General features: G+C 40.0%; 1 protein-coding gene across 1 annotated transcript in view; it reads right to left on the reverse strand.

Moving 5' to 3' along the window:
• Positions 1 to 16,070, reverse strand: part of LOC126253673 (protein FAM135A) — a 615,476-nt gene that overhangs the window by 152,864 nt on the left and 446,542 nt on the right. The window contains exon 6 of the mRNA XM_049955193.1: positions 4,680 to 4,776. Coding sequence (XP_049811150.1) covers positions 4,680 to 4,776 — 97 coding nt within the window. The remainder of the gene's footprint in view (positions 1 to 4,679; positions 4,777 to 16,070) is intronic.

Genomic DNA, 16,070 nt, shown 5'->3' on the forward strand with positions numbered 1-16,070 from the left:
AAGTAACACTGTTACCTAAAACAGACAACAGATCCCCCTACTCTGACAATTTATGGTGGATACAGCAGATAAGGTGATGGTGCACCCATCAACTTTTCCCGTGATATATATTGCTTTCTTAGAAAACTTGTTTGGCTTGGATACCTTTACAGTCTCTGGATTCACATTACCAATTTGGTTAAACTGGTTTCTGACCATGTGCTCTACAAGGAATTTTGCAAGAACTCTTTGAACATTTCTTCACTGGGACTCGGCAGATAAGGAGGAACTCGACACGTTGACAGCTATGGAGGTGACTGAACCCATTTCGTCCAGCCAGTGGGCCATACCGATTGTAATCGTAAAGAACTCGTCTGGAAAACCCTGCCTAAGCAGCAATTTTAAAGTGATGATTAATGCACAGACTGTGATCAACATATATCCCATCCCACATCCAGAGGAACTGGTGGCTAAACTGCAGGAGAACAGTATTATTCAGAGGTGGATTTATTGTGGACATTTCTGCAGCTTCTGCCTGATGAGGACTTTCAGAAGTTACTTGTTACCGACACCCCTATGGTTTCTGTAGATATCAACAGTTGTCGGTTTTTGGGATAGCAAGTGCTTCGGCACTTTTCCAATATATCTTGGAGCAACCCTCACAACGTATTCCCTACTGTATCAACTATCTCGATGACATTGTGGTCACGAGTCCCTCCTTTGAGGAGCATCTGTGAGACCTTCAGCTTCTGTTTCTGTTTCAAACTCTGCAGGATGCTGATCTCAAGTGTAACTTGGATGAATCGCACTTTTTCCTACTCACTATGAACACCTCAGAAATGTTATCTCCAGGCAGGGACACAGCTGATGCACAGCCAGATTGCTGCTACTGAGGCTCTTCTTCAATGCAGTAACCTGAAGAAGCTCCAGGATTTTCTGGTCAAAGTTGTGAATTATCATAAATTCATACCACAAGCAATTACCACTGCGACTCTTCTTAACCAGTTATTGAAAAATGGTGCACCATTTGTCTGGGTGACTGTGTGTGACCAAGCATCCACTAACCTGAAGGAGCCCCCTTGCCTCACTATGTACCAGCTGCATAAGCAGCTTGTCTTGACTACTCATGTGTCCCAACTCGGGTTGAGGGTTGTGCTTGCCCATCACAACTCTGCCAGTTCACAACAGTTAATTGCATTTGCCTCCAAAATACTCCATGCGGCACCATGGAACTATTCCAAAATTTGGAAAGAGGCTATTGCTATTAATTGTGCAATCAAAAAGTTTCATGTGTTTTTATATGGTGTGAAGTTTCATCTTGTCATGAACTGTAAGCCTTTAGTCTCCCTCTTTGGTCCTGTCACACAGTTGCTGAATAAGACAGTCAAAAGACTGCAACTGTGAACCCCAGTTCTTTACCCATTACCATTATGAGATCCACTTCCAATCAATGCCTGATCACTCCAATGCGGACGTACTCTCATATCTGTCTATTGGCCCTGACCACAGTTTCGACCCGGAGGAAACCCTTTGCTTTTATCTTGAAGAGGAAACTCATAAGGCAGTGGATGGCTTTTTATTACAAGCAGCCCTGCACCAATGTTACTCACTATGGTCAGCACCCATGCAGCCTTGCGAATGTGTCCACTGGGACTTTGTGGCCCTCTTTTTGGATGCATTCTGGTTGCTCATCGTTGAAGCTTACTCCTGTTTCCTATACATTATCAACTGCTGTTCTATGATAGGGGACTATACTGCATATTCACTCACCTGCATCTTCTCCATTGACTGTCTTTCCCACAACCTGATGATGGATAAGGGTCTGTGGTTCACCTCTCAGACATTTCATGACTTTTGTTCATAGCATGGCTCCACCACACCAAGGTGCCACCATTTCATCCCAGTCCAACAAGAAGACTGAGCACCTCAAAGGAACCTTCACAATACAGATGAAGAAGGACATTGGGGATGCCTCAGTGGAAGAGGGGCTTAGGCATTATCTAAGCTCTTACAGGTCTACTCCTACTGGCAAGAAGGACCCAATGGAATTGCTACATGAGTGCCAACCATGCATAGTGCTACACTTTCTATTGTCAACTCCTCACAAACCTCACATGCCTCACTCAGTTCAGTCAGCGCGCTATGCACCCAGCACCCCAGTCTGGGAGGTGTATTTTGCTGCAGTGAGTGTTGGATTCCAGAGGTAGCACACTGTCAGTGGAGCTGGCAAGTCTTCACGCTGCAGACAGGTGACAGGCTGGTAGTCCAATGTTGCAAAAAAATTCCACCTGCAGATAATGGAACAGCCTCCACCTCCATTACCCCCACATGACCCTCCCAAGCAGACCCACCTATCAGAACTTAGTTTTCTGTCCTCAGTGCCACCTCTCCGGGTGCCTTCTCTTTCCTCGGCCCAGCCTCCTGCGCTGTGGTCCCCCTTGGCCACAGTCCCCCCCCCCCCCCCAAAATCTGTTGTCTTTTCCAGCCCCACACAAAATCGTCATAAGCTCATTCAGTGGGTGGAGCTACTGAGTGAGCCACAAGAGTCTCCTCCTCACATTCCTGCTCCCACACCCGAGGATTCTGACATCCACACAGCTACCATTCACGTGTCAGCACCTCTAGCAGCCGGCGTCACACCACAGAAGGTCTGCTCACAGTGGACTCATCATTGCCAGGGACACTTCATGCTCTATGTTCCAATGGTGACAGACAGGGAGCTGCTAGAAAGTCTCTTCACATTTGCTGCCAAATCCTAAAATCAACTCTATTCAATATTTTGGCAATCCAACCGTTTGCTGTCTTCAGGAGAATGCTGCCGGCGCTGCTGCTGAGTCTCGCTGAGCACTGATGCCGAGGCTGCAGAGTGACATCCTATATAGACCTCCATACCATACGTGGTGCATGCACCGCCAACCACAGTTGCTGCCCTCCAAGACTGGGCAGGTGGCATCGCCCTTAGTAGAACACTGGCAACACTGATGCACTGCACTCAGAGACTATTTTCGAGCACTGACTCGTCACACCGAAGAACATTCCATTTTGATGTGGGATAGTACAGGATTCCATGTCCTGCTAAGAGGGAATCCATTGTTTGCGTTAATTAAATTTTCTGCCAACCTTTTTTCAATTGCCACTTTGTAAACACTGTTCCAAAAGCCAGAAGTGTTGGCAACTATCACAATTTTATCAAATTTCACCCCCAGTCCCTCGTTTAAGCAATGTTCTGCTACTTCCAGTTTTTGTGGCTGTTGCAGCCTCATATGACAGTGACGTTCTCTACACCAGCTGTGAACTGTGCGAGTCAAATGCACAGTTCAAGACAACTACGTAAAACATCGTTGTCATACAAGACTACAACAGCCAGAAAAATTGATGGTAGCAGAACACTGCTCAAACGAGGGGCACGGGATGAAATTCGATGAAACGGTGACGTTTGCCAAAACTTCCGGTTTTTTGAAACAGCATTTATAAAGAGGCAATTGGAATTAGGTTGGCAGAAAATCTGATTAATAGAGACAACGCATTTCATCTTTACTGAATGTGGAATCTTGTACTATCCCGCATCAAAACAGAACATTCTTCGGTGCGGCCAGTCTGTTCGAAAATAGTCTCCGAGTGCAATATATTGTTGCCATTGGTGTTCTACTACAGGCGGTGCCACCTGCTCAGTCTTGGAGGGCAACATCTGTGGTGGGTGATGCATGTGCCGTGTACAGTATGAAGGCAGAAGGATGTTGATAAGTAGCATTGGCATCAATTCTCAGCGAGACTATTTTAGGATCAGGCGCCAAACCGAGAGAGATTTCCAAGGCTTATTACACTGGGAAAGCCTAAAGAGTCACAGGTAGTTGCTGTTTGTGCCATGTGCAACAGTCTCTGAAGCCCAGAAGGCCACGAATATATGAATATCATCTTCCTGCATACCACAAGGCAGTACCCAGTACAGGGGAGGGATGCTGGTGTTGCACTGACTCACCTTCGACATTCTTCCCTTATCTCCCAAAGGGAGAGAACTGCGGTAACCCATATTTTCATCACTTGTTTCATACTGACACCACTGCGGGGGCTACCACAGCATTTGATGAGGCGTAGACACGAGCTGTCAAAATTCAGCATGTCCAGGGATGGCACCATCACATATCAGAAGATAAACCCACCTCAGAATCTGTCTCGTGTCACTGACTGCCAGAGCCATCTTAAGAAATTAATTAACAGACTAACTTCTTATAACACTGGACTTGTACAGACTGTCTGAACTGTGTTTGCATAAAAATATTTAGGGCTTTGCCCTTTTTCTTATTTGTGTGTGGAATTACAACAATGAGTGAATCAATGCATATAAGAGACTTAAAATTAGCAGGGGATCTTTGAGTGACAAAGAGAATTCTAGTTCATCCATGAGCTGTGCTTAGGAGCATATCAATAATATGGTACACAGAACTGAGTCCCTATCCTGGTACAAATTTCCAGTGGCACTTTAGAAGGACAAGAATTTTTTTTTCTGATTACAGACAAAAATCAGATGCAAAAATAATCCAGAGTACATGGAAAATAAGACAACTAATTAAAAAGCAAATTGTACTGCTCATCTTAAACATAAACACAAAATTTAAGCTACATTATAGATATAAAGTAATTAAAAATACAGTAACAGTTTATAAACACTGATTGTTATTGGTAAGCCTAATTTTACTGACCAGGCTTCCAAAAAACACAGTTTCCATTGTAGATTGAGGCTGCCTGAAGTTCAGTTTCTGTGAAGCTCCTAGCCAAGGCTTTGCACTACGGGGGGTGCTGAAATCAGTAAATGCTTAATTGAAGATGCAAACATAAACAGGGAAAACTATTCAATTATAAAAATAGCATAATTTCTCATGAAAACCAGTTACTGAACAAATCTTGTAATAGGACACCATCTTACACGTTTTCTTTTGGTACTGAATACGAAGTTTTTGACCTGAATCAACTTTTAGAGAAAAATCACTAAAAATATAACAATCTGCAATGTGTTTCAAAGCAACCTATAATGCTTGACTGTGTAATCATTTTATAAAATTTAGTACAAAATTAGGAAAAGGCGCTGTTTCTTTTAACATTAAAACAGTCAAAAAATCTATCCATTTACATACTTAAGATAATGGTTAATGAATATGAAACAAACACAACTCCTGGTTGTTCAAAAATGGTTAAGCATTTTTCTGCATGCTAGTTGTATTTTTTTGCTCTTTATCACTGTCTGTGTGTTGCATGTAACAAAATTACTCAGTCTTACTCATTCACAACTTTGCAATGGAATTCTATGAACCCCTATCTCTACCTTAAGAACTACGCATCCTGCAAACCAGATAACTCTGCCTAAAATATTCTAACAATGGCATCACTCCAGCCCTACACCCACATTCAATCATTCTGGATTGCAGCCAATCTTCTTACAGAACAAACTATTTTTTGTCACTAACTCCTCTGATCAGTTCATAAATCCATTCAACCATGACCCCCCTCAACTCCAGCCCAGTCACACCATGGTCACTTCCAATGAATTGCTTACCTTTAACCTAGTCTCACTGTACTTTCCTACAGACTTGCCAAAGAACACAAACTTCTTGGCAGAAGAAAGAGTAACACGTACAATCTTAAAACAGTCTCCAATTTGAGCATTTTCCAATGTTGTGATGAACCACAGTGATTACCTTACAAATGGTTTCCACCAACTGTCTGACATTTTCATCTACAAGCCCTGCCATAGAGATCCCACCCAAAAAGGCTAGTGTAACTTCAGACCCCCTACTCAAATCCCTAATTTCATTGCAGAATGCAGGACATCTCCCTCAAGTTCATCTTTCCCCACCTGATTCCAAATATTCTTCCTTCCTTCCCCCCCCCCCCCCCCCACCACCAAAAAAAAATTGCACACACGCACGCAAGCACACACGTGCCCCCCCCCCCTCACCTCCACACACACACACACACACACACACACACACACACACACACACACACACACACACACACGTGCGCATTACAAGCTTCCCAAAAGTCATAAACCTAATCACCCTGAATGCCCAACTGAAGCTGACTACTGTACTCCCACAGAAAGACTCTTGGTTTTTTGTAACCAAAACTTCCTACCCATTTCTAATAGCTTACATTCCTATAGCAAGGACACAAACACAACCTGTCAACCAAATCCATACCTGGAGCCTTGCTTGTCATTGCTGATGCTGTCTCCCTAAACATCAGTAATGCCTCAAACCAAACTCCAAACCCTTACTTCATTCCTCATTCATTTGATCAACTGATTATGAATATTGAGAAATCCCACATCTCCAAAAAAACTAAACTTTTCATTGGGTACAACAAACATTCCAGATCTTGGAATTTTGCTGAAATTCTGGGTTTGTTACCATTTTTTTTAAAAATGAATGTAGAGGGGAGAATGAAATGGCACTGTAGATAATCATGAACCACGATACTTTTTTTTTTATTTAGTGAACCTGTGGGCTTCCTCAATATTTTGTAATAAATAAGCATAAATCATTAACTCATACTTTATTGCCAACATAGATGGAAATGAAACAGATTACACCTATTTTCGATTCTCTTTGGAATTATATTCCACACATGCTTCTTTCATTGATACGTGTTGGCAAATTGTATGCATCAGAGTAGGAGTTCTGGATGATTTCTTCTTTTGGTAGGACTGGTAGAAATCATCTTGGATCATGCTTTACCTTATCATTTACAAGCAGATATTGATTATTCTCTTTGTTTAAAACAGTTCTTTATGGTATATCCACACATTTCCCTAGCTCTCCAATCACCCCCATGATGCAGCTATGGTATATCCATCCCACAATCTACCCAATATTCCCCAAAGTGGTACTCTTCCAGCCAGCCAACCTACAAAATGTACTGGTCCATTCTTATTACTAACCCCTTGTGACATAGGCTGTTTCTGTACAGAAGACTCATGGGCAAGATCTGTTCTATACAGACACCCTGCATACCCTATTCTATCAGAAGTATGGTCACTGTGTGTGTGTGTCCACATGCGCATGCACATGTGTGCATGTGAGTTTTTAGCTCTGACCAAGGCCACTGTCCAGAAGACCATTGTCCAGAAGTTCAACAACATTTTCAGTCTTGTTTATATGCCCGTCGAGCACTCTGTGCTTGGCTATATAGTGAGGGGCTTACCTTCACTCTTTCCATTATCTGTATTTCACCCAGGATTTTCCTATATCACAACTATTGAAGGTATCTTTGTGTTCCTTTCATTGAAGTAACAAGCTTTAAACGAGACGACTTAAATTTCTATTTATTTCTTTTGCTTGTATATTATGCTAGACATTCATTTCTTTTTTATTTAATGTACTAAAAGTGACACCCATTGCCTCTAATTGTTATCAATTAGATAAATGCAACTAAAAATGTGAAATGAATCAGAAGTATTCTACATCAGAATTATTCAGTGTGTTGCTAAAACACCATGAAAATATACACGAGTTGTAAAGGAAACGGTAAGCTTATTGTATAGTGGCACTTCCTCATTGGAGAGAAAGACATTAGAAATTTTAATATAAATGCTATAGTTAATGAGACAGCTGTTCACCACTCAACTTAAACAAGATAATGATATCTGGAAATATTGCAAGAAGCAACATAATTATGGAGCATTTAAAAAAAAAAAACAGTAAAAGCAAAAAAGTGATATTTTGAGGACACATTTTTTAAATATCATAGCAAAATACTAGTTACATAAACATCCACATTGCTTTGCAGGCACAATTCCAATAGTGTGTGTCACTTCTCTAAAATGTTCATCATTTATATCAGAGTATAGGGACAAAGTTTCAAACTTTTTCCAAAAAAGTTGATAAATGCAGAACGGAAGTTAAAAGTTTTGTTAATATACACATTCAAACAAACTTCTTTTTTATTTTTAATATTAATTACAGAGAAATCTACTTTATTGTTTATTTTGCACAGAAATACGATACTGGACTACAGTATAACACTTCAGAGTATCATACTTTCCTATAAATGTTTGGTAAGCAGAAGTGCAAAGCAGCAACAAACATAGTTGAAATACAGGACAAAATACTGGCTACAACAATACTAAACTGTAAATCTACTAATCAATTCAACAACATCCTTATAAAACTCTTCTGCTCATTCCAGTACATTAAAAATGCCTCGTAAATGTAAAGACATGTTTTTTCTTTTCCTTGCTGGCCATGTTGTTCTTTTCCACGATCGTTGCTTTCCTCACTTTCTGACTGCAGTTTCTGGATTTTTGTACCTCAACCTTTACAAAATTTGCATGATAAGTACCCAATACTAACAACAATACCTTCTTTTTAGACTTTTCACAAGCCATCACCGGCTGAGCAGTTATTTTGAAAGGCATCTTAGATTGTACAGCTTTTAGTGCACTGGATCCTTCACTTCCCAGTCTTTATTTAGTACCTTGACAACACCATGTTGTTTCAGCACTTTATAGATTCAGCTGGTGAAAAAATATCTTCTTTGTTTCAGTAGTGTTTTTCCACTCTACCACACATTCCGTCAAGATGATATAGCTGTGACCACAAATAGGGAAATAATATATCAACTTATTAAATTTTCTGCTTTCTCCCATAAAGGTCATTAGTGTGCAAATCATTGCTGCATTTTTATTGACCGGTACAGGAGTTGGAAAACAAATTAATTTTATCTGAACCAGTTTTTGGTTGAGGTATGTCAAGGTTTCTCAGAAAATCCAGTAGATCAGGGGCCACTCTACTGCATGCTTTAGGTCCACCTATTTCAAACCAAGTATAAAAAGCAATCCTTTCTTTTATCTGTGCTTGGGACTGAACCACAGTGCACAAATTGTACAGTCAAACTTGTCTTGAGAGGAAGACTTTACTTATGGAAAACTTTGGTACTAGCTTGATTGTGTTTTATATTAAAACATCTTTCACCACATTTGGATTTTCCTCCTCCATTACTGCAGAGAACTTTTTTGCATGAAGTTCGTGCAATCAGTGGTTTCTTATTCATTGATTATTTTCCTCCAGATATAGTTCCTTTTTTTAAATTTCAGCAGACAAATCTTGCATTTTGTGCATGCACTTGTATTTGGAGTGTTAAATGAAAAATTGAAGCAGTTATGGAAAATATGCTTGTATTTCAATTACGAGCAAGCAGGGAGGTGCGACATTTCCCTTTTCTTTTTTTTACGTTTTATCTGTATTCAGCTCAGGTGGTAATATCCTCTTTTGGACTTTTTCCTTGAATAGTGGCTCTCTCTATAACTATACGTTTTGGTATCATTCTTTATTGCTTGTGTAATTTCCTTATCTTTAGTAATGCTGTCATCCCCCCTTTGGTTTTCATGCTGTCATCTCCCCTTTTGTTTTCAGCTGGTAAGTTCCCCATTAATGAAATTTATTGGCCAAATTTGAGGCTCTGTCTTTAGACATCCCTGATGATGTTTGAAATGTTGTGACACATAATATGTACTGTCTGGCCACCTTTTTTCTTTATGCTGCACTTTATAAAAACAATATTCTTCCTTTTTGCCTTTTTTCTGTGTTTTTACATTTTAGTGATGTGATAACCATGTATTTTAGTGACAATTTATCCTACTCAATTTTGTTTAAACCATTTATATGACAATGAAAAGCTGTGATATCATCATAAGAGACATCAGCTGCTCTGCAGTCTTTTCTTCCTTAGTCTTTTGGGTTCACTGGTATGTCTGATAGCCCATGTGAACAGGCCAGCATTTTCTTGTTCTTGTTGAACTTCCTGGATACTTTCACTCCTCATCTGGACTTCCTACCAACTAAGCACTCAGTTACATGCACAGGAGACTCTCAATTATCCGTGAGTGGATTATCTGTGGCCTCTTTAGCGGCTGAAAATTTTTCTTTTACCCAGGAGTGTGTGTGGTGAACAATGTCATGTTACAACATGAGTGCAGTAAACAATGTGCTGCTTGAACACATCAAGTGCTGTATTGTATTATTGTGGTGGATACTGTATTCATTTGGTATCTGTCGGTGCCAAACAATGTCTGAAAAACAAAAATGTGTTGTGCTGATGATACAGCAGAAACTGGAAATAATACTCAAACTTGAAGAGAGCAGTACTGATACCTAGAATCTGGCTCTGATTTACAATGTGGTTGAAACTATGATCTGTGATATTTGGAAAAATAAAGACAAAATAATTCAACTTGCTAACAGTTCTGACTCATGTAAAGAGTTGTCAAAGCAGAAGGCTAGGAACACATCTACACATGCAGATCTGGATAAAGGCACATTGGAATAGTTTCAGCAGAAAAGAGCAGATCGCACACAAGTATCTGGTCCAATATGCATCAAACAGGCCCAGTTTATTCTTCAAAATCTTGAAGACTGAAGGAGATTTTAATGCATCTTTTGACTGGCTCACAAGATTTAAACAGCATCATGGTATCAGAGAGATTGCCATGTAAAGAGAAAAGTGTAGATACTAAGGCTGCTTCTGAATTTTTAATGATTTCCAGGAGTTTACTGCATGAGAAAATTTCGAGCTGTAGCAAATATACAGTGCGGTCAAAACCAGATTGTTTTGAAAGTGTCTACCAACAAAGACTTTAGCTTTTGAGACAGATTGTAATGCATCTGGTTATAAATCAATTAAGGAAAGGATAATAATGATGAGTTGTGCTAATGGTATGATAAGGGATAAAGTTAACCCCCCATGAACAATGGACCTTGCCGTTGGTGGGGAGGCTTGCGTGCCTGAGCGATACAGATGGCCGTACCATAGGTGCAACCACAACGGAGGGGTAACTGTTGAGAGGCCAGACAAACATGTGGTTCCTGAAGAGGGGCAGCAGCCTTTTCAGTAGTTACAGGGGCAACAGTCTGGATGATTGACTGATCTGGCCTTGTAACAATAACCAAAACGGCCTTGCTGTGCTGGTACTGCGAACGGCTGAAAGCAAGGGGAAACTACGGCCGTAATTTTTCCCGAGGGCATGCAGCTTTACTGTACGATTAAATGATGATGGCGTCCTCTTGGGTAAAATATTCCGGAGGTAAAATAGTCCCCCATTCGGATCTCCGGGCGGGGACTACTCAAGAGGACGTCGTTATCAGGAGAAAGAAAACTGGCATTCTATGGATCGGAGCGTGGAATGTCAGATCCCTTAATCGGGCAGGCAGGTTACAAAATTTAAAAAGGGAAATGGATAGGTTAAAGTTAGATATAGTGGGAATTAGTGAAGTTTGGTGGCAGGAGGAACAAGACTTCTGGTCAGGTGAACACAGGGTTATAAATACAAAATCAAATAGGGGTAATGCAGGAGTAGGTTTAATAGTGAATAAAAAAAATGGGAGTGCAGGTAAGCTACTACAAACAGCATAGTGAATGCATTATTGTTGCCAAGATAGACACAAAGCCCACACCTACTACAGTAGTACAAGTTTATATGCCAACTAGCTCTGCAGATGATGAAGTAATTGATGAAATGTATGATGAGATAAAAGAAATTATTCAGATAGTGAAGGGGGACGAAAATTTAATAGTCATGGGTGACTGGAATTCGATAGTAGGAAAAGGAAGAGAAGGAAACATAGTAGGTGCATATGGATTGGGGGGAAGAAATGAAAGAGGAAGCCGCCTTGTAGAATTTTGCAGAGAGCATAACTTAATCGTAGCTAACACTTGGTTCAAGATTCATAAAAGAAGGTTGTATACCTGGAAGAATCCTGGAGATACTAAAAGGTATCAGATAGATTATATAATGGTAAGACAGAAATTTAGGAACCAGGTTTTAAATTGTAAGACATTTCCAGGGGCAGATGTGGATTCTGACCACAATCTATTGGTTATGAACTGCAGATTGAAACTGAAGAAACTGCAAAAAGGTGGGAATTTAAGGAGATGGGATGTGGATAAACTGAAAGAACCAGAGGTTGTAGAGAGTTTCAGGGAGAGCATAAGGAAACAATTGACAGGAATGGGGGAAAGAAATACAGTAGAAGAAGAATGGGTAGCACTGAGGGATGAAGTAGTGAAGGCAGCAGAGGATCAAGTAGGTAAAAAGACAAGGGCTAGTAGAAATCCTTGGGTAACAGAAGAAATATTGAATTTAATTGATGAAAGGAGAAAATATAAAAATGCAGTAAATGAAGCAGGCAAAAAGGAATACAAACGTCTCAAAAATGAGATCAACAGGAAGTGCAAAATGGCTAAGCAGGGATGGCTAGAGGACAAATGTAAGGATGTAGAGGCTTGTCTCACTAGGGGTAAGATAGATACTGCCTACAGGAAAATTAAAGAGACCTTTGGAGAGAAGAGAACCACTTGTATGAATATCAAGAGCTCAGATGGCAACCCAGTTGTAAGCAAAGAAGGGAAGGCAGAAAGGTGGAAGGAGTATATAGAGGGTTTATACAAGAGCGATGTACTTGAGGACAATATTATGGAAATGGAAGAGGATGTAGATGAAGATGAAATGGGAGATAAGATACTGCATGAAGAGTTTGACAGAGCACTGAAAGACCTAAGTCGAAACAAGGCCCCGGGAGTAGACAACATTCCATTAGAACTACTGATGGCCCTGGGAGAGCCAGTCATGACAAAACTCTACCATCTGGTGAGCAAGATGTATGAGACAGGCGAAATACCCTCAGACTTCAAGAAGAATATAATAATTCCAATCCCAAAGAAAGCAGGTGTTGACAGATGTGAAAATTACCCAACTATCAGTTTAATAAGTCACAGCTGCAAAATACTAACGCGAATTCTTTACAGACGAATGGAAAAACTGGTAGAAGCGGACCCCGGAGAAGATCAGTTCGGATTCCGTAGAAATTTTGGAACACGTGAGGCAATACTAACCTTACGACTATCTTAGAAGAAAGATTAAGAAAAGGCAAACCTACATTTCTAGCATTTGTAGACTTAGAGAAAGCTTTTGACAACGTTAACTGGAATATTCTCTTTCAAATTCTGAAGGTGGCAGGGGTAAAATATAGGGAGCGAAAGGCTATTTACAATTTGTATAGAAACCAAATGGCAGTTATAAGAGTTGAGGGGCATGAAAGGGAAGCAGTGGTTGGGAAGGGAGTGAGACAGGGTTGTAGCCTCTCCCCGATGTTATTCAATCTGTATATTGAGCAAGCTGTGAAGGAAACAAAAGAAAACTTCGGAGTAGGTATTAAAATTCACGGAGAAGAAATAAAAACTTTGAGGTTCGCCGATGACATTGTAATTCTGTCAGAGACAGCAAAGGACTTGGAAGAGCAGTTGAACGGAATGGACAGTGTCTTGAAAGGAGGATATAAGATGAACATCAACAAAAGCAAAACGAGGATAATGGAATGTAGTCAAATGAGACACTTAAAGTAGTAAAGGAGTTTTGCTATTTAGGGAGTAAAATAACTGATGATGGTCGAAGTAGAGAGGATATAAAATGTAGACTGGCAATGGCAAGGAAAGCATTTCTGAAGAAGAGAAATTTGTTAACATCGAGTATAGATTTAAGTGTCAGGAAGTCGTTTCTGAAAGTATTTGTATGGAGTGTAGCCATGTATGGAAGTGAAACATGGACGATAACCAGTTTGGACAAGAAGAGAATAGAAGCTTTTGAAATGTGGTGCTACAGAAGAATGCTGAAGATAAGGTGGGTAGATCACGTAACTAATGAGGAGGTATTGAATAGGATTGGAGAGAAGAGAAGTTTGTGGCACAACTTGACTAGAAGAAGGGATCGGTTGGTAGGACATGTTTTGAGGCATCAAGAGATCACAAATTTAGCATTGGAGGGCAGCGTGGAGGGTAAAAATCGTAGAGGGAGACCAAGAGATCAATACACTAAGCAGATTCAGAAGGATGTAGGTTGCAGTAGGTACTGGGAGATGAAGAAGCTTGCACAGGATAGAGTAGCATGGAGAGCTGCATCAAACCAGTCTCAGGACTGAAGACCACAACAACAACAAAGTTAAACTTAAATAGGTAAATGCTATTTTGTCTGAAACTGACATGGTGAGACCGTGGCTGTGTACAATTAATGTAGGTTAATTCTTACAAAGAAGAAAACAGCAACCAGTCACTATTAATACTGCTATTTATTTAGGTAAATAGCACCGTTACCAGTTTCGAACTGTCAAGTTCATCATCAGATGGCTGATCACATGATTTTCAAGATACACTTCGCAACAAAATCGCACGGAATTTTCGACTCCAACAACACACCAAAAATACTTCGACACAGTGGAATAACAAAAATTGAAAAACGGACAATAATGTAAAGTGTATCTTGAAAATCATGTGAACAGCCGTCTGATGATGAACTTCCCAGTTCGAAACCGGTAACGGTGCTATTTACCTAAATAAATACCAGTATTAATAGCAGCTGGTTGCTGTTTTCTTCTTTGTAAGAATTAACCTACATTAAATAGGTAAAGTTAAAAAAAGTCACACTTTTTCAAAGGAAAATAAATGCACAATTTACATGTTCATCATTTTCACCAGAAAAGGGTCTGTATGGGCCACATAGTATTTAAAACATGGTTCCACAATTACATTGTGCCACAGGAGCAAGAACATTTAACGCTGAAGGGTCTACCTGCAAGGGTGCTACAAAAACTTATTGAAGAGGACAGCAATCTTCAAATATTTTGGAAACAACTGACTTTACTACACAATTTATGATGTGTCAAATGTAAAACAATCAACCATAGCCAAGTCATGCAAAAAGATTAATCCTGAAATTGACGAAATCAGTGATTCCATTGGTGAAGAAGACTGCTCATTAGCAACATTAGTTGCTGTTTTGGAAAACCAAGCGAGGTGGCGCAGTGGTTAGCACACTGGACTCGCATTCGGGAGGACAACGGTTCAATCCCGTCTCCAGCCATCCTGATTTAGGTTTTCCGTGATTTCCCTAAATCGTTTCAGGCAAATACCGGGATGGTTCCTTTGAAAGGGCACGGCTGATTTCCTTCCCAATCTTTCCCTAACCTGAGCTTGCGCTCCGTCTCTAATGACCTCGTTGTCTACGGGACGTTAAACACTAACCACCACCACCACCACTGTTTTGGAAAGTACTCCTGGGTGTGAAACCATTAGCAAAGAAAATATTTCTGAATGATTTGACGTGGACCAAACAGGCCCAGGTCACGAGATGTTGAGTAACAGTACTACAGTTCGTCAAGTAAAAGGGAAACCATAGGAGCTAAATGACAGTGACAAAAATAGTAATCAGTCATGTACCAACACTTCATTGGGCTGAAGGGTTACTGGACTCCCTGTAACAGCAAGAAGATTCTTCCTTTTCTGACGAGTTGGTGTTGCGTAAAATTCGTAGTGCAAAATGTAAAAGACAAGCTACCTCACTGAGTCAGAAATCAATTCAAGACAATTTTGTTTCAGAGTAGTATAGTGTAATGTGAAACTGGCTTGCACTCTATTCTTTGTAAGTACTGTCATCTCACACATAATACAATGAATAAAATAGAATTTATTACAAACATAAGTTAAATGATTTTTAATTATGACACTGCAATTAATTTTTGTTTTTGAACAACTCTATTACATTACCATGCACTTTAATTGTGGATTATCCATGGAATTCGATTATCCACAGTTTTCAAGTCCCCAATTACCACGGATAATTGAGAGTACACTGTATGCATTTATCAACTTTTGCTTTAACCGGTTGACAGTAAAAATGAGTTTTACAAAAACTCTTTGCTTTCCAACACCCTATAACAACAGCAATTATCAGATTCTGACGAAACTGTTTGAACAGGTCGTGCACGGCAATTAGATTGATTGGCAACTACAAAGATCTGAATTTTGAAAAATTGAGCATTTATCAAGTTTTTAAAAAAATTCACTCCTAAGCAACCTTTTGAAGATTTTTTTTTAATAAGTTACTGTGAGAAACAAATATGAGATAATTATTCTCGCAAGCAAAGTTGTAAGACTCCCTTAAAAGTGGGTTTGAGGAGCGAGGAAAAAAGGCAATGGAAGAAGAAAGGCAAGAAGTAGGTGAGGGGAGGGGGAATGGGGGAGGGGAGGAGCTGAAAAGGCCTGAGTAA

This window comes from Schistocerca nitens, chromosome 4 (assembly GCF_023898315.1).
Source record: "Schistocerca nitens isolate TAMUIC-IGC-003100 chromosome 4, iqSchNite1.1, whole genome shotgun sequence".
Lineage (NCBI taxonomy): Eukaryota > Metazoa > Arthropoda > Insecta > Orthoptera > Acrididae > Schistocerca > Schistocerca nitens.